This window comes from Rhipicephalus microplus, unplaced genomic scaffold (genome assembly GCF_043290135.1).
Source record: "Rhipicephalus microplus isolate Deutch F79 unplaced genomic scaffold, USDA_Rmic scaffold_15, whole genome shotgun sequence".
Classification (NCBI taxonomy): Eukaryota; Metazoa; Arthropoda; class Arachnida; order Ixodida; family Ixodidae; genus Rhipicephalus; species Rhipicephalus microplus.
Window position 1 is genome coordinate 15,569,866 of NW_027464588.1, and position 18,831 is coordinate 15,588,696.

At 46.4% G+C, this 18,831-nt stretch overlaps 1 protein-coding gene across 1 annotated transcript in view; it reads left to right on the forward strand.

Annotated features, from left to right (window-relative positions):
- Positions 1 to 18,831, forward strand: part of LOC142784639 (sodium-coupled monocarboxylate transporter 1-like) — a 47,790-nt gene that overhangs the window by 17,593 nt on the left and 11,366 nt on the right. The window contains exons 5-6 of the mRNA XM_075883067.1: positions 10,812 to 10,898; positions 11,737 to 11,906. Coding sequence (XP_075739182.1) covers positions 10,812 to 10,898; positions 11,737 to 11,906 — 257 coding nt within the window. The remainder of the gene's footprint in view (positions 1 to 10,811; positions 10,899 to 11,736; positions 11,907 to 18,831) is intronic.

Below are 18,831 nucleotides of genomic sequence, written 5' to 3' on the forward strand. Positions count from 1 at the left end.
TGTGCACACGCAAGAAAAAAAACTACGACCAGATTGGTACGAACACTCGTCCAGCAGCACTGCGATGACGTTTTTTTTTAAATGTGCCCATTTGGACAATCGTGATGCCAAGGGATTCTGATGCGGTGCTGGGACCTTCTTGAAAAGTGAGAGTTCTACTAGTGAGGTGTCTCGAAGCAGCGCGTTTCGGCTCAAGCGGGAACTGGTCAAGAGTGAAATGTTTCTAAAGGTGCGTTGATTACAACCTACAGCTGCTCTGTATACGTGCATACCCACATGTATTTGTACCAACTGGCATGCACTAGACACGCATTAGACGCGTGCCTGGCGTTTCAATAAAAACCGACAAGTGAACTCGCTTCGCAGATTCGCGTCGACATACGTTGACGGAGTTGCACGAAAGCAATCGCGTGAAATGGTTAATAGTTGCACTTAATGGTGCGCTTCATCTCGGAAAGCACGAGGTAAGTTGAAGAGAGCGAAACCATTTTCTGTTGTTTACAGCAAGGCAGCATTGCTGAAAAACGCAGATGTTGCATTGAACGAGCATGGCGAAACAATCTTGGTCGACTTAGTGCACACCGAAACGCTCCTCCTCTTCAGTTTATGTTCTGGCTACGATTTTGTCTTTGGTCACGGCGAGAATCCGGCTGGAGCCATATGCGCATGCGTACTCATTTTGAACCTTTTGCATAATAATAAATAGCACCACCAGCCATTTGCAAGATCACGTGCAAGTAATGCACCAATTACAGACGCGGATGGCAGAGAAAAAGAGGAGTAATCGAGAGAGTGAGGAGGACGGCTCGAGAACAATGAGTGACGCTACCTTGTTTCAACTAGGGACCTTAGTTTTAGCGAAAAGTAGGGTACACCCACTTTTTCTTCCATAGTGTCGCACTGTCTGCGCACCGTAATTAGCTCTACGATCTTTCAAATTACGTATCTATGCATTTCCTAAATGAAGGAACACAGCGTGTAGTACTCGCGTATTTATGTTGTGCCTCAAATACACGTAATACTTGCTTTTTGATTGACAATGTTCACGAAGATGAACGCAGGTACGAGATCAAGAGGCATGGTCGTTAAGCAAGGGGTTAAATTTTTACCGTGTGGCTGAATCAATTGACAGGCACACAAACTGAAATACAGACGAATATTTATGTTTTGAAGTATCCCAAGACAGGCTATCGTCTTTTGAAAAACAAACAAACGAGCTGGCGCAATGTTTGCAGTGATATTGTCGGAACTGTACTGTGTGTTTTTAAAAGGTATTGAAGATGTAGTCTGCCCGTAGAGACCAACATTCGCGATATAAACATTCGCGTCCAGCAGACTAGATATGCTCAGGTGCTCAGACTTTGACTTAGTGTGACAAACCATGCATCGAGAGGCCCCTGTTGCGATCGTCTGAGTCCAAGTGATACGAACGCATTCTAGTGCATGTCTTAAGAGCTCATATCAGACATTTATAAGAGCCCTTTGTCGGCATCTAGCAACAGTGTCTTCAGAAGGGCCACACGCATCCCATCGTGCGACAATCTGTAGCTATACTGTGAATTTTTCGTAACCCCTCAGCGGCGCGTCGAAGTCATTCAGGCCTTTGGCATTTCATTCTTGAATCCCGCCCCTCGCCTTATTAGGAATCATGAAAATATATCGCTTGTCCCAAAGCATTTGTGTGCTGTTTCTGCGCTTGGTGAAGGGCGAAAATGTACAGAATAATACTGACTGCTCAACTGTCCATGGTTTGCCAACAGACATCAACAGTGAGGGAACCGGTTTTTACTTGTGACAGTTCGATTCACCGGACGTCGGATTCAAGCTCGTCATGAGTTGAACTGGAAAAAGAATATCATGGTGGAGTCTTATGTTGGAGGCGCTTGTGGACGACATCGTCTGCAAGCGCCTCTACCATAGGAATGCAACACATCACTGGCAGCATACCATAATCTTTGGCCCGAAAGCCCTAAGTCCAACTTGTGAATCCACTACTTCTAGAGCGAAATTTAGCGTAATGACATCAAAGAATTGGTAAGAGTGAACGTTGCATGCACAATTCGCACAAGCAGTAACGGCACTGTTAGCGCCATTTGGGATGCCAGCCTTTCCATTCCAACTGATGACTTGTCAATGTTAGTAGGCAAGTTACAGAAAGCACTCTTATTACGTGCAACACAACCCTCTGTAACACGCGTTACTCGACGCTTGTGTCTGAACGGCGCGGTCTTCCCTCACACTTCAAAGCTGGCAACGTTCGCCACACAAACGGCCAATCAATATCAAATCCACTGTAACATGTGCTACTAAATATCTCGTACACAATATGCCTGTGGAAAAAAACGTAGTGAACGCGTGCGTGTTGTTGAGGAATACTCATTTCTGACTCCTTCCATCGTCTGTGATAATCACAGAACCACTGAAGGTGACACCATAATAAATTTCTGGCACATCACCTACACTGCAGAGAGGTTGGAGATGCGTAATACTTGTGCAGAGGGATGTCCTGCATATTGAATTTCACGGGAACAAGCAAGGACACACTCCACCATTTATTGCTTTCTCGGTACCCCCAAATAAACTATACGATTTTTATGGATGTGCTAGGAGCTGCGTCAATGTTCTTCAGTGCCAGCGCCTTACCGCACAACTTTCACCTCTGTTTGACACTTTGCAGGCAACGCTCGTACGGTACTTTCTCCTATAAAATGACTCCTGACAGAGCTGTGCACATACGCAGGTATGCAAGCAAATTCGCCTGCTTCAACTTTTATTGATGCCTGCGAATTGTGCTGGCATGCTGCGTGGGAGAACAATAAGGTGAATGCTTATAACACGCCTGGAAAGGTTCTGGGAGTATTACGAAGCTATATAAATACCATGGCCAGATTTAGGCATAGACATTGGTTAGCAGGCGAGGTTGTTGATTTTGGGGTATATGTTGAACAGCGGAAGGCCTGTAGGGCACTCCGTGGAGCTTGCTTTCTGGAACATGAGGGTACTTATATGTATTCTAACATAGGAAGCTATCCTTCGCCCCGTAAAAACAGGGCGTTTCGGTGGCAAGATATATATGCGGGAGTTGAGCGGCTTGCAGGTGTGATCATTCTACGGGCCTGACACGCAAGCATAACAGTATCCAAGGAGTCTCTGAAGGGCGAGTTTCGAGCACGAGTACTTTCAATCCGACCTGCATTCATTTAGTCTAAAACCAAACATGCACCGTACAGGGCATGTCATCTGTATGCACCGACGGAATCTTCGTATGGTCTATAGGCGATACAAGCCTTCAGCTTCGCAGCCGCCTTCGAAAAATAGCTGCAACGATATCATACTATTCAAGGTTCTTCGAGGTATGCAGTAAAAAGTGTGCAGTGATAGCTTTAACCCGGGAGCCAACGTATGCTTCGAACACAATATTTACTGTAAAGTGATATCTCACAACCGAAGCCACATATTTTAGGGGTCATAATTGACAGAAATGTGTCTGGGGCTCCATAAGTGATTGAAAGAAGCGGCAGACTGCTATTCTTCATTTGTGCATGTTCTTTGCCGGATATAAATGACGAGTGCCCTTATCCTCATTCTACACCTCTACAAGGTGCTTTAATTGGATTGGATATCTGTAGTTCAACTAACCAGCAATAATCAACTCCGGCAAGTTTAACCTGTGCATGATTCAGAATATTCCAGCCGAAGCAGTTGAATTATACTGGGCTTAGCCCTCTGCGCGCCAACTGATGAAAGCATGGCGATCACTCAAGATTTCTCAGCCCCGACACGTTCTATCCTCAGTACACTGCAGCGTACAAAATATCTCAAGTGCTCCTTTTCACCACCTTGCAAACCTCGCAGCACAAAGACACCGCACGATCCTTATCGACATTCCCTGCACACAACGCTGACAATTTACATGTGAGTGAGCACCCGCGGCAAAGCCAGCATTTATTCCGTGGTGTGTTACTTAACACTTACTTAACCCAAAGCCGTCTAAACACTTACCAAAAAATTTCAGGTGGTGTGCGGTGGAAGTCATGTGTATGAGCTCATGCACTGAAACAATTGTATTTACTCCTAATATTTGAAAACTCCAGTAATCACGCACACATCTCCACCAATGGCTCAGCATTGTCGTCCTGTTTTTATGTGGAGATGGTTTCACTATAGCAAGAAGTCGCACTACGGTTGAATACATGGGTGAAGATATCTACGACAGCAGAACTCGCAGCTCTTTCTAATGTAACTGAACTTGTTGATTCTAATAGACACAGTAAACGGGCGTTGCTTTCTGAATGTCAAGAACAGTTGACGTACGAAACCTAGTACTTGTAAGAAACCATAGAACTAGTACTTGTGATAAACCCTAGAACTTCACCACCACCTAGATAGACCAGACGCGTCTCGCATGGGCTCCTGCTTTTCGTGCTTTTTAACCCGAAACAAGGCCAGTGACGAACCCAACAGTTTCACAGCCTCAGCCACCAAGACACGAGGAATCGGCGGACACCAGCTTCTTTTGGGTGAGTGCATCCTGTCTCAAGATATAAGACTTCATTCCCGACAAGCGCGCGTCCAGTTTATTAGGCCTAACGCCAAGTTCGTTCCTGAGCAAAGCCGCGCAACGCCTGCATAACGCGCTCAGGCGTTCTTGACGGCACGGCGCGAGCGCTCGCGCTCACCGTGGCGAAAAGCTTAGAATAAGCAGAGACGCAGCCGCAGCAAGCGAAATGCAAAGAAATCAGCAAGACGAAGGAAATACAATGCAAACTGACCCAGTGGGCGCAAACAAAACAACAGAAAATTCGTGGACCTATGACGCTGGCAGTGGCAGAACAATTGCAACGGAAAGCGCTTGGATCACAAGAAATAAGAAAGACAAGAAGGCTGTCGCCAAACCAAAGTCACCGGCCAACCAACCCACAGAGCAGCCACCTATCAATGAGCAGACGCTAAAGTCATCACCAACGCAGCAACAACGCAGGCCCAAGATGCCACCTCTGCCGCTCCATGACTTCAAGATTGTCTACCGCCCGCAAGCAGGTCTTGACCTCGCCAAATGGAACACCGTCGCTGTCACGCATGCCATCGGCAGAGTGAGTGGAATATCACAGCAAGACTTTAACGACAAGGTACGCGTACAAGTCCAGAGAATGGAAAACCTAATCATCGCAAGCACCGCCACCAAAGAAGACGCCAAGAAGCTGGTAAGTATCCAGAAAATACAGCTTGGAGAAACTTTTTACACTGTGAACGGCAACATCAGAACACCGGAAGATGTCCCCAGAGGCGTCATCAGTGGCTTGATACCCGCTACGAGCACCGCAGAACTCATGACTGGAATTCACGCACTGGCAAGATACACAGTTCTTCACGCCCGAATGCTAGGTCAATCGACCGCGGCAGTCGTCTTCTTTGAAGGACCGCACGTTCCCTACTACATAATTTTCCAGAGCGTAGACTTCCGCTGCAGACCATATCGTAAGTCAGTGCAGTATTGCCGAGCTTGTGGCAATACGGGTCACCGCCAGGACGTCTGTCCGAAACCTATCCCGGATTTCTGCTATAAATGTGGCAAGGCCGGACAAACGCAGGGACATGAATGCGCACCCATCTGCAAGATCTGTGGGGAAGGACACGAAACAGCAGGTAAAGAATGCAAAAGGAGACTAAAGACAAGTCCACCCCCTTCAACGTAAGACAACAGCGCCTCAACAGGCTTCAGGAAATAGACAACAACTGGAACGCCAGCGGAGAAGAGTTCCCTGAGGTTAGCATATCGGCCACTACCTCTAACAGTAACAATGAGGGCCGCGTCTCCACGCGCAGCAGTTCCAAGTCAATATTGCGTTCGAGTTCGCGCTCCCACTCTCGCACGCGTTCCGTCTCTGCGCGCAGTAGAGCCAAATCAATACTGCGTTCCAGTTCGCGTTCCCACTCTCGCACGCGCTCGCGTTCCGTTAAACGTGCGAGCTACGCTGCCATGGCAAGTGGATCTAATGACAGCAGCAGCTTAACCTCCTCGAAGTCGGACACCTCATCCATACGAATCTCGAAGATAGACTGAAAAACCAGAAAAAAGCTCCAGAATCAGCACAGCCAACTGCAAAGCCAACAAAGCCTCATAAACTGCTTCAGAGTCAAAACGACAACAAGAGCTCATTGACAAACTACTTGAAAAGTGCACGCATGAGCAAGGACATTCGGACAATGCAGAACAACAATATCAAGAACAAGCAAACTCAAGCACAGAGCCGGACAGACGCTGACCAAGGTAGGCGTCCAAGCCCTAGTGAACGCAAGGTGCACAATATTCGAAGAATCTTTTATGAATAGCATGCACGCCACGATGAAAAAGATTGTCCAGTCTGCAATAGAAAAAACAGCCTCACTGTTTGAACACAAGATCACTACGCTTAATGCCAAAATTGATGGGATTGCTGCGCAAGTCAACAATTTCATCGCGCACGTGAAAAAAACTTACGTAACCATGGCACCGATCGACAGCTTGAACAACCCACGCCAAATGACTCGGAAGAAGGCACGAGCGAACAGTCACAATGCCTCTCGCTCAGTCTCGCTGAGTCGCGATGGCAGGCGTGACATCGAATCGATTGAAGATGGCAGTCCCTAACCATAAGTATAAGAACCAGGATTCAACTTTACGCATATGGCAATGAAACTGTTGGTCATACCGCCCTCGACACGCAAGCCTACAAGAATTCATCAAGCTTAACCAACCAGACATCATTGCACTTCAGGAAACCAACACGCAGAACGTACGACGGCAAGGATACGCGACCTGCGCACAAACCCAACGCACTGCCATACTTGTCAAGAAAGCACTTTCAACGCAAAAACATGAAATTGAGGACACTCAGACAGAGCATACCCTAATAGATATTCTGCCGGAACGAAAGACGCAGCAAAGTCTTTTCATAACCAATATATACAGCCCCCCACGAGACCAACTACCAGACTTCGATCACTTCATACGAGAAATCAGGAAGCGCACGATGGCCACCAGATCATAATAATGGGAGACTTTAACGCCTCTCACATGGCATGGGACCATCATATAACCACGGGGAAAGGTTCTCGGGTGCACGCTACTGCTCAACATCACAGACTAACCCTGTGGAACGACCCTCTTCAGAAGACGAGAATCGGGAACAGCGTCTCCAGGGGTACGAGTCCAGATCTTACTTTTAAGGCGAACAACACTAGGGCAGAGTGGAGTGTGCTACCGGAAACTTTAGGTAGTGATCATCACACCATCCAACTCTCCGTAGCGCACACTCGTAAACAGACCAAGACTGGAATAGCGCGGTTAACGGAATGGCAATCCTTTAGAAATGACCTCGACGTTGAAACCACCATAATCGACATTGAAGACTGCTTTAAGAATGTGCTCAAAATAGCCGAGCGCTACACTAAGGACATACAGCTTGACGTCGATACATCCGCCATCGACGCACATCTCCTCCACCTTTGGGAGGCTAGAATAGGACTTCTAAAACGGTGGAAGCGGCAAAAACTCAACAGAAAGTTACGGAAACGCATTTCTGTCCTCACCGAGCAAGCTCAAGATTATGCGAACCGATGGGCCAGGGAGAACTGGCATGCTTTCTGTGACAAGCTTCAGGGAACTCTGAGCACCAAGAAGACCTGGCATCTGCTACGCACACTACTAGCCACAGAACCCTTCAAAGCAGCGCAGAAGCAGCACCTTCAGAGGCTTATACAAAACTACGCCGGTACAGAAGAACACCTCCTAGAAGAATTACAAAAGAAGCTCTGTGGCGATGCACCCACTGGGGCTTCAATTCACACCAAAGAATACGCTGGCGCACCATACACTGAACTCGACGGGTCCTTCAGCCTGGCTGAGCTGCACAGCCCTAACGAAGTTGACAAGAAAAACCAGCCCCGGAATAGACAGGATTGTCAACAAGCACTTACGCAACCTACCGCACCAGGCAACCACGGCTCTTCTCCGATATTACAACGACTGCTGGGATAAAGGAGAGCTACCTGCGGTATGGAGCACTCGGAAATCAACATGATCCCTAAGTCTAACAAACCAGTCGGCATCGAGAACCTACGCCCGATTGCTCTCACCTCGTGCGTGGGAAAGCTGTTCGAACACATGGTGCACGACCGCTTAACCCAGTACCTGGAATATAGTGGACACCTACCGGACACCATGTTTGGCTTCAGGCAGCATCTTTCGACGCACGACGTGCTCTTACTACTCATAGAAGACCTCCTTGATCACCTCACCCATCGAAGAAAGTACTCCATACTCGGAGTTGACGTCAAGGCGGCCTTCGATTACGTCAGCCACGACGCGATCCTCAACAACCTCGAAGGCGTTGGCTGCGGCATTAGAGCCTACACGTATGTCAGAAACTTTCTGACAGACCGTACAGGAACCATGGGCATATGCAACATCCCCAGAAAAAGCTTCCAACTACCGAAAAAAGGAACGCCGCAGGGTTCGGTCATCTCACCGTTACTTTTTAATGTGGCTATGATCAATCTGCCAAAAATTCTCGACGAAATACCTGATTTACGGCACGTGATCTACGCTGATGACATCACGCTCTGGACCAGGGCTTCGAACACTGGAAGACAAGAGACCTGCCTACAAACCGCCGTAGATGCCATCGAAAGGTATCTCAGAAACTGCGGTCTCTGCTGTGCCCCCGAGAAATCAGAGCACCTCGTCCTCAAAGCGAGAACAAGAGGCAGACCCCCTCTATACGACGAGCCTGACCCTAGCGTAACGCTGAAAGGGACCTTAATTCCAAAAGTCGAGACCCTGCGAGTGCTTGGAGTTCACTTCTACAAGGATGGATCGGGAGCTGCCACCATACCGAGACTCTAACGGATACTATCACAACTCATGCACCTCGTCAAGAGCATCGCAAATCAACGAAACGCACTCAAAGAGCACGACACGCTACGTATAATGCAAGCTCTGTTCACCATTTGCATTGCGTACGGCTCGCCGTACCTGAATTTGAAAACCGCTCAAATTGAAAAACCTAATATCATGATAAGAAAGGCCACTAAAGTAGCCCTGGGATTTCCGCCAATGGCCTCTACCACACGTCTCCTAAAGATGGGCGTCCACAACACGTGGCAAGAGCTCATCAAACCGCATAAGAACAGTCAGCTGGAGAGGCTCAAGCTGACGCCCACGGGGAGGTTGGTCCTCCGGTACCTCGACTACAGCGAGACGTTCATCACCGATGCAGACCGGAAAAAGCACATCCCGCTGTACATTAGAGAGTAGCTGTCCATCGCACCTATTCCACGCAACATGCATCCTACTTTCCACAAAAGTAGACGCAAGGCTAGAGCTAACGCTATTCGACGAAAGTTCAAGCAAGACCCGGACGCTCGCTACACTGACGCGGCCAAGTATCCGCATAGAAACGCGTACGCTGTCAGCGTCGTCGATTTTCAAGGCCGAGAATTAGCGTCGGCCACGGTCAACGCAGTCAATTCAGACACCGCAAAAGAATCGGCAATCGCTCTAGCAACCACAACATGTACAGATGCCGCGGTAATTTTCACCGACTCACAAGCCGCCTGCAGGAATTTCGCTAAGGACCGTATCTCCGCCAATGCCATCAATATTTTGAACGGCGAAGCACTCCACTCCCACACACTTGTGTATTATGGGTGCCAGGACACGAGGGTCTGCAGGGAAGTGAAGCGGCCCACGCCGCTGCCCGCGAGCACGTCAGCTGGGCTGCCCCCTGCCCACACGACATTCGACCCGTCGTTGAAGGGACGGAAGTTGTTCAAAACACCTACTCATCGTTACTCCAGCATTAAAGGCTGGAGCGACGAGTATACCCTCCACCACACCCAAAACTGACAAAAGAGGAAATCATAATACTGAGACGCCTGCAAAGCAGCACATACACACATGGGGCCCTAATGCACCGTCTCTACCCAACGAGATATAGCTCTATGTGCCCGCTTTGCAACGTACCGGACACCCTTGCGCACTTGCTTCTTGCATGCCAATGTATTGCCAGACGTAATCTGCAACAACACACGACTGATAACGAAGCAGAACGGACGAACGAAGACCTAACCGAAACGTGGGAGGCGATGCTCGCCCTCGAGGACCCGGGAGAGCAACAACAACTCGTCGCCAGGGCCAAGAGTGCAGTAGAAGCCAGAGGGTTCCTGGACTAAGGAGCCCTCCCACCTCAGGGTGACACCGGGCATTGCTCAGGGCACTGTTTCAAATGAAACGTTTACTTCTTTCTCTCTATCTCACCGCCACCTAACAAATTAAGAAACACCGGGCCCTTGCGGAACACATAGGACATTCACCGTGAAAGCGGGAAAAACAGCTCTCTACAGCTGGTTGTAAAATTATGAAGCGACTACTGCAAGTACAGTGGCGAGTTAGCCATGACGCTATGAATCATCACAATTTTTTGAAGAAATGATGTATGCTCCATGTCATTATTAGATAATATGCACAGAAACAATGTACGCCCTGTACAGCTGTGATTTTATTTGCACTTTGGGAACGGTGTGGCTGATGACAATAAACGATTACAGCTGAGCCCTTTGTGACAATCCGAAAACGTGAAAGTGCTCGCCCTAGCCTAATTCGCATTGTATAGTGCCTGGTTGCCAATTAACACTGCTACCTTGCTATATCAAAAGCCTGCAATAATTTAAGAGTTCAGTAATATATGTTCCAGTACGCCGTTCCTTTATTGAGATTCACACGTGTTGCGCAAGTACTGTCGCTCATATCACGTCTCGTTCTTTTTCAGGTATTTTTGATGGTATATTCGTCAATCACAGCGCCTTTTGTGGGTCTATGCCTTTTAGCGGCACTGTTTCCTTTCGTTCATTCCAAGGTAAGCAAACGCTTCCTGTGTTCAGAGCTGCAAGATCCCTTAACTACAAATAAAAAAGAGCAACGTCGGATTAATAGAAGTCTACATGTTCAGTTACATATCTTACGTTTAAGCCTTATTTGCAAATAATGGCGTAGCTATTGCTCGGTAATATAAAAAGGTAATTAACCTTCATCTGCATTTTGCAGCTTACAGGGGAATGAGGACTAAGAAGTAAAGAATGTGCACAACAGGGGTGCTGTTATGTACGTTCTTTTTTTCTTAGTCCTCGTCTCTTACTGCACTGCAAAAACCAAGATGAATACGTACCGACTTGCTCAAGTTTCACTTCTCATGCATAAACTACCCTGCTGTGTTCTTTAAATGTTCTGTAAAAAGTATTTGCAAGTCCTTGTGTGTTCACAAAATACAAGTGTGAAATAAAATGTCCTATTTTACCATACACGGTTGCTGAGCATCCACATACTAACGAACAGAACATGCGGAGGACAATGACTATTGTATAGAAACCAACAAACAGGTACGCTAATAAAAAGAATAAATCACACTCCGCGAGGAGCGCCGGTTCTGCAAAGTTTAGTTTTAACACAAATAACCACATAATGCTCAGAAATACAAATAAATTATAAGTGCACAATCAGATGAGGACAAAGAAAAAACGTAAGACTTAGAGGCGCTAATTTTTAGCCACTTTGAAACACCAACGTCTTTTGTTTTGGTTTTTACGTTTGTCTCACTGGGCACTTCGTATTGATTGGTCAAGCCACGAAAACATGCCCGACCCACCACAATCGTTAGCACAAAGTTGCTACACCAAATGCGTTTGCAAATGTTCCAGGGTGCTGGAGTAGCAACGGTCATCACAGTCGCATTTCAACTGTGGCACATGACGCACGTGATTCGTAGCAAAAAAACGCCTCCGAGGATGCCTGTGTCATTGGACTACTGTCCTGGGAACTACACTCCAGGGAATACACCTGCAAATACCAGCAACGTTTTTCACAGAAGGTAAATCCGTAGTTTGCTTCAAGGCTTCTTTTAAAAGCTCGAAAAAAATACCCAGCCAAAAGTTCTTACCAGCTGCTATATATCAGTCAGTTGCAATTATTTTTTGTCATATTTAAAACGTGAACGTGACGTCTACTTTTACGTAGTGGAATATTTACTATTGTGGCAATATTTGTTTAGATGAAAGATACGTTCAGTCTCTCTTAAAGGGATAAATCGAAGCACAGCATCACATGCTATAAAACGCTTGCTATTTTCTAAGCCGATAAGTGGTAGCGCAACAGACAAAGACAGTTGTATGGAGCGACGATTAGGTATATCATCGAAATAGCGTTTGTTTTTCTGAACAAGCCAATGTTTCGCCGCAAGGGTAAAACGATGAATGCGATATGAACAAACGGAAACATAGAAAGAAAGACAAACAGTTAAACTCTTTAGCAGACAAGGCTACTGTCGCGAGTGAAAGAAGTGACTTTCTCATGATGTATGGGTTCAACGCAAATTCGGCGATTAAAAAACAACACCGGGAAAACTATAAGACATGCGTTGAAATACCAACTGATAAGCATGCGAGAAGAGGCGACCACGCCCTGCATGCAAAAGTATGGATGCACGCAGTCTCACTCCGGCTGAAGTGGGTGTGCACCGACGTCCTAAGCGTGCACTTTTGCCAATTGTGTATATAGCGGAATAAGTTATTGAACAAATAACTGCAACGCTGAAGCTCACAGTTATTATGATGCGGCATCTATGGTTAATTGGTCGAGTGCCCTAACGCGTCATGAAGTGAAGCGAAAAATCGCAGGTTAGAGTCACCAGTCCCGTTCTCCCTGAAGTTTTTTGCGATTATTCATTTTTGTAGGTTTACCTTATTATATAAAAGCGCATGGTGGCCTTGACGGCAACGGCAACAGGCCACTGGGAGTTTCCATATAATTGCTATAACAATAAAGGGAGGAAAACTTGTACAAAGCGCTAACACGAAAGGTTTACCTTCTAAACGTTTGTTGTTTTCAGCTTACCAACTACCTCGCTGAAAGCATTTGATGTAATTACAATGTGGATGCCAGACTGAGACCAGAGTAATACTTCGCCGTATTTTAAATGTATACTGTAGCATGGGCTGTGGGTTAAATCACAGATTGTGAAGGTTGTATCACAACAATTATTTATATTGCCGCGTGCATAGCTGCATTTAGCGCCGAGATAGCGACGACAACGAAGAACGCGGATTTGCTCGAGAGGCGCAGCGCAGCAGAGTGAAGAAGACGACAGTCTTAGCGGCCTTCTGTGAGAGCGTCTCTACAAGTTCCACTGTCCGTGTTTTTAAATAAACCCCCTGTATTTATAACCTGTGACCCTGGTGGAGGTGCTGGGTACTACCACCTCATGATCAGCACCCCTGTAAGAAGCCTCGAGTTCAGCCCTACGAGACAGCCACGCGTGGAGATATCTGTGCACCGCTCAAGACGCCACCTTCAAGGTCTTGAACCAGAATTTGGCCTTTTAGAGGGAGCAATACTTCCGACAGCCACCCCTACTCAAGAAATGGCAAGGAGTCCTGCACAGGTGACGGTCCAGAATATGCGCATTCCTGAACCATTTCATGGCCGGCCGAACGAAGATGCGGAAGAATGGCTTGAGCAGGTTGAATGGGTAGCTGGATTGAACTACTGGAGTCTCGATGGAAAGCTCTTCCACGTATACTTTGCCCTTGAAGACGGCGCGAAGACGTGGTTTATAAACCGGGAGGCAACATTGACGACAAGGGAGGAGTTTTGACGTCGGTTTCTTGACATCTTCGGTAACGCGGACCAACGCGAAAACGCACAACGCCTTCTTGAAGGACGCACCCAACAGCTGCATGAAAGCGTCACCATGTTTGCTGAGGATATGGTGCGTCTGTGCCACCGCGCGGACCCCAACATGCACAAGGCTCAAGAGCTAAGCCATCTCATGAGAGGCGTCAAATAGCAGCTATTTTTTTGGTCTTGTGCGCAATCCGCCAACAGTGGACGAGTTCACCAGGGAGGCCACCGCAATGGAGCGCGCGGTGCAGCAACGGTACCGACAGTCTCATCGCCCGGCCACCGGCGCAGCTGCAGGCACCACCGCAAACCGCAAACAACGTCTATTCTCTACGCCACCTGATTAGACAGATCGTGCGTGAGGAGATCGCGAAGGAGAACGCAAAATACACATTGCAGTCACAGGCGCCCCCGCAGCAGGCTTCCACGGTAGCCTCCGTCGCTGAAGTCGTTCGCCATGAACTTCGACAAGCGTTTGCCTCTCCTCAGCAATATTCCGCTCCACCGCACCGTCAAAACTCGTGTACCTACGCAGACGCTGTGCGTCGTCTATTGGCTCCAGAATTATCCTACCAGCCGAACGGATACAGCTATGCAGACGCTGTTCGTCGACCCCCGCCCATGCCAGTGCCGCTGTACCTCGAACCGTATCCTGTGGCAGCCTGGGCTCAGCAGGATTCGGTAAGGTGACCCTATATGCGGAAGACCGATATATGGCGCACTGCGAATCGTCGACCACTCTGCTTCAACTGTGGAGAGCCAGGGCACATTTACCGTTTTTGACCACATCGCCGAGCTGAATACCATGATCGTGCACCTACAGCTACGCGCCGACAGTTCGACGAAAGCCGTGCCCCCATCAACGACAACCAGGCTGGCAGGCGGGAAGGCTCTTCTACCTTCCGGACGCGCTCACCATCCCCGGCTCGCTTTGGTTCACCAAGCCGCTGTAGTTTTTCTGACGCCGTCAGAGGTTGGTCTCCCAGCCCATGGCGGATGGATGGATGGATAGATATGGCTGTACCCTTTAGATCGGGCGTTGGCTAGCGCTACCAAGCCGTAATACTTAATGAACCAAAAACTAGATTTATTTTTTCCCTTAAATAGTGAGGTTGAGGATTTGTACTTTCCAGTGAAGGGTTTAGTTTTCACTCGTGCCTTGACTTTATCCACCAATCAGATAACCTCCTTCTAGTTAATTCTACCTGCTTAAAGTCTATTTTGCCCTCACTGTCCCTAAACCCCAGTGCTTTGAAAAACTCTGCGCCATCATCCTGAACTATAAGGTGAAGCCCTTTACAGAACATTATCAAGTGTTCGGCAGTTTCTTCTTCCTCTCCACATGCACTGCATACCGTGTCTACCCCTTCGTATTTGACCCGATATGTCTTGGTTTGCAATGCTCCCGCCCTGGCCTCAAACAGTAGAGAATTACCCGGAGTATTATCATAGGTCCTTTCCTTGGCAATTTCCTGCTTAAAATTTTGATAGATCTCTAGTTCAGACTTCATAATCATGCCAATTCTCTACATATCGATCTCAGCTTCCTTCACCTTCTTCTTAACCAATAATTCTTTTTGGTTTGGCGCCCTGCTGTTTTCCGAGTATTTACCAGTCAATTTTCTGGTTCGATTCCGCCATTTTGTATTGACATTCTTCATGTATGAGTAGCTGAATACCTTCCTAGCCCAACGCTCCTCCCCATTTCTCTCAACCGCTTCTCAAATTTTATCTTGCTGCTAGGTTCCCTGTTCCTAAATGATGTCCATCCCATATCACCCTGTACTCCTTGATTTGGTGTATTCCCGTGAGCTCCTAAGGCAAGCCTACCTATTCCACGTTGCTTAATTTCTAATCTTGCTTGAACTTCTGATCTCATGCACAAGACCGCATTGCTAAACGTCAGCCCAGGAACCATGACCCCTTTCCATATTCCTCTCACAACATTTATTTATTTATTTATTCACAATACTGCCAGTCTCCAAAGAGACCATAGCAGGTGGGCACTACAGTATACAGTTACAAAGAGCACTTAACACTTTCAGGATCGTAAATTGGTAAATAATGTGTAAAAGGAATATATATTAGCAACCTTGAAGCATACAATCAGCACTTATGCACACCATACACACCAAATACAATTGAATGCCGGTTTGCATGTCACAGAAAAGCAGACATATCAAGGACGCTAAACGACGTTATTTTCAATTCTTGATAAGAAATCGCACAATTACTGGGAATTGGTGGTGAAAGGGGTTAACCGATTCCATTCGTGGATGGCAACTGGAAAAAAAGAGTATTTAAACACATCATTCTTACATTTATATTCTAATAGAGTATCTGTATGTTGGTGCCGGGTAGCTCGTGTTTGCGAATATTCAACGTAGTTTGAGACATCTATTTTGAAATAATTATGTAGGAGTTGATAAAGAAATTTAAAACGTGCCTGCTTCGTCCGTGGTTCTAGCGTGGGAAGCCCAGAAACAGCTAGAAGGGTAGTGGGTGAATCAGCCAGTTTAAATTTGTTATGTATGAATCTTATGGCCTTCCTTTGTACCTTTTCTATTTTTTCATGTTAGTCACGGTATGAGGAAACCATACAGTATTTCCATATTCAAGGATTGGCCTAATGAATGTTTTGTAGGCTAGTAGTTTCGTCGAGGTGGGTGCCAGATGGAGCGATCTGCGATTAAAAAATAGTTTTTGCATAGCAGAAGAAGTAACATCAATGTGAGCGTCCCACCTTAGATCTGATGTTATTGTTAAGCCTAGATATTTATGTCTCTGTACATTCGTGAGGGCAGCACCATTTAGGTTATAGCAAAAGTTAGAGGGTTTTTCCGTGTTATCGTCATGCATGCAGATTTTTTTACGTTGATTGTCATCTGCCAAGGAGAGCACCATTCTGCAACGGTATTGACTTGTTGAGAGAGAGGTGATCTTGTTGATTGTTAATTTCTCGATAAATAATACAGTCGTCTGCGAATAACTTTATTTTACTATCTATATTAGTAGTTATATTATTTATATAAACGAGAAATAACAAGGGTCCAAGCACGGAGCCCTGGGGCACTCCTGACGTAACTGGTGCTGTGTCTGATGCAAAATGTTCAAAAATAAAATAACAAACTGGGTTCTATTAAACAAGAAATCTTGAACCCAAGCAATATTTTCTCCATCTCCGATAAGGATTCTTAATTTAGCTATTAGCTTTGTATGACAAACGCAATCAAAGGCCTTGAATAGGTCGAGTAGGATTATGTCGGTTTGGCAGTGATTGTTAATGCCTAGCGCGAGGTCGTGTATTACTTCGGTTAACTGTGTTATGGTGGATAAACCTTGGCAAAAACCGTGCTGGTTATTGGACAGAATGCCTTCTTGTTCAAGAAAAACGGTTAAATGTTTTAGAATGATATGCTCGAGTAGTTTACATGCCGTGCTGGTTAGCGATATTGGTCTAAAATTTGTTTCAATTGATTTATCTCCTGATTTGTGTATCGGAATAATTTTTCCTATTTTCCAATCTTCTGGTAGTTTGGATGTTGAGAGGTATTTCCGAAAAATGCGCAATCCGCCATTCATCATACCTCACATCATACCTATTGTAATTCCACAGTGCCCTGTTTTTCATTACCGCTGCACTCCTGTTACCTTTAGTCGACACGTGTATTTCGTGTTCCCTTAGGTACTCGGCTCCATGGCTTATCCATACGCCCAGATATTTCTATTTATCTGTTATCTCTAGCGTGACCTCCCGTATTCTAAGCTCACTACCTTCATGATCAATAAAAATCATGACTGCTGATTTTCCCTCACTGAATCTAAAATCTATCTTATCTGCCTCATTACCGCGGATGTCCACCAATCTCTGCAAATATTCCTTGTTGTCGGCCATTGGCACTATATCATCTGCGTACATCAATGCTGGTAGTGCCTGTTCATTGAGTTTTCCTTGTTTGACGAAAAAGAGGTTGAAGCCCAGTCCACTTCCCTCTAATTTGGCCTCTAATCCTTGTAGGTACATCATGAATAATAAGGGTTACAGGGGACACCCCTGCCTAAGCTTCCGTTTTACCTCTGCATGCTTGGATAGTTGTTTTTCCCACTTTATTGTTACCTTGTTACTTTTATAGATATCCTTTGACATATTAGTGACTACTTCTTCCACGCCTAGTGTGTACAGTATTCCCCACAATTCCTCTTGAACCGCGCTATCGTACGCTCCCTTGATATTCAAAAATGCTCGCCACCGGAACCTGTGTTCCTTTTCTGCTATTTCGATGCACTGCGTCAGTGAGAACAGATTGTCTTCCAACCTCCTCTGTTTCCGAAACCCATTCTGCAGTTGCCCCAGCACAACCTCATCCTCTATCCATGTCTGCAGTCTTTCCTTTATAATCTGCATCGCCAGCCTGTAGACCACTGATGTCACTGTTATATAACGGTAGTTGTTTATGTCAGCTTTGTCCACCTTTCTTTAATAGACCATGCTCATCCTGCTAAGTTTTCATCCATCGAAAACCTGTCCATCGATTATTATTTTGCTCACTGCCTCTCTCAAAGCCTGCTTAGACTTCGGACCCAATGTCTTTAGCAGCATAATAGGATTGCCATCTGGGCCTGTTGATGTACTACTAGGAACCATTTCTTCGCCTTTTCCCACTGTTTTTGTAAAAATGGAGCCATGGCGCCACTTGATTCATCCTTGTCTATTGTGGTGCATAAAGCACTTCTTTGTTGAATTTTTTCTGTCACCCTTGTTCTTATATATTCAATAGCTTCGTCCCCTTCTAGCCTAGCACCTTAAGGTGTAGACCCCTGCTCCAGGCTCGTCTCATTTCTTAGGGAGTTTAGATGATTCCGGAATTTCGCAGCTGCCAGCTGCCTTTCATCTTTTTTATGAACTTCTGCCTGCCACTGGGCTCCCTTTCTTCTAATCTTTTCATTGATCGGAAGGAATGCATCCCTTCTACAGCTTAGAAAAATTCCCCAATTTCTTTCAACATCATCTGTCGGTTCGCGCCGCTGCTTATCATGTCTGTGTTTCCTAGAGGATTCTTGACGTTTTGCTTTGGCTCTCTTAACTTTTTCATTCCACCAACTTTTGGGTTTGTGTC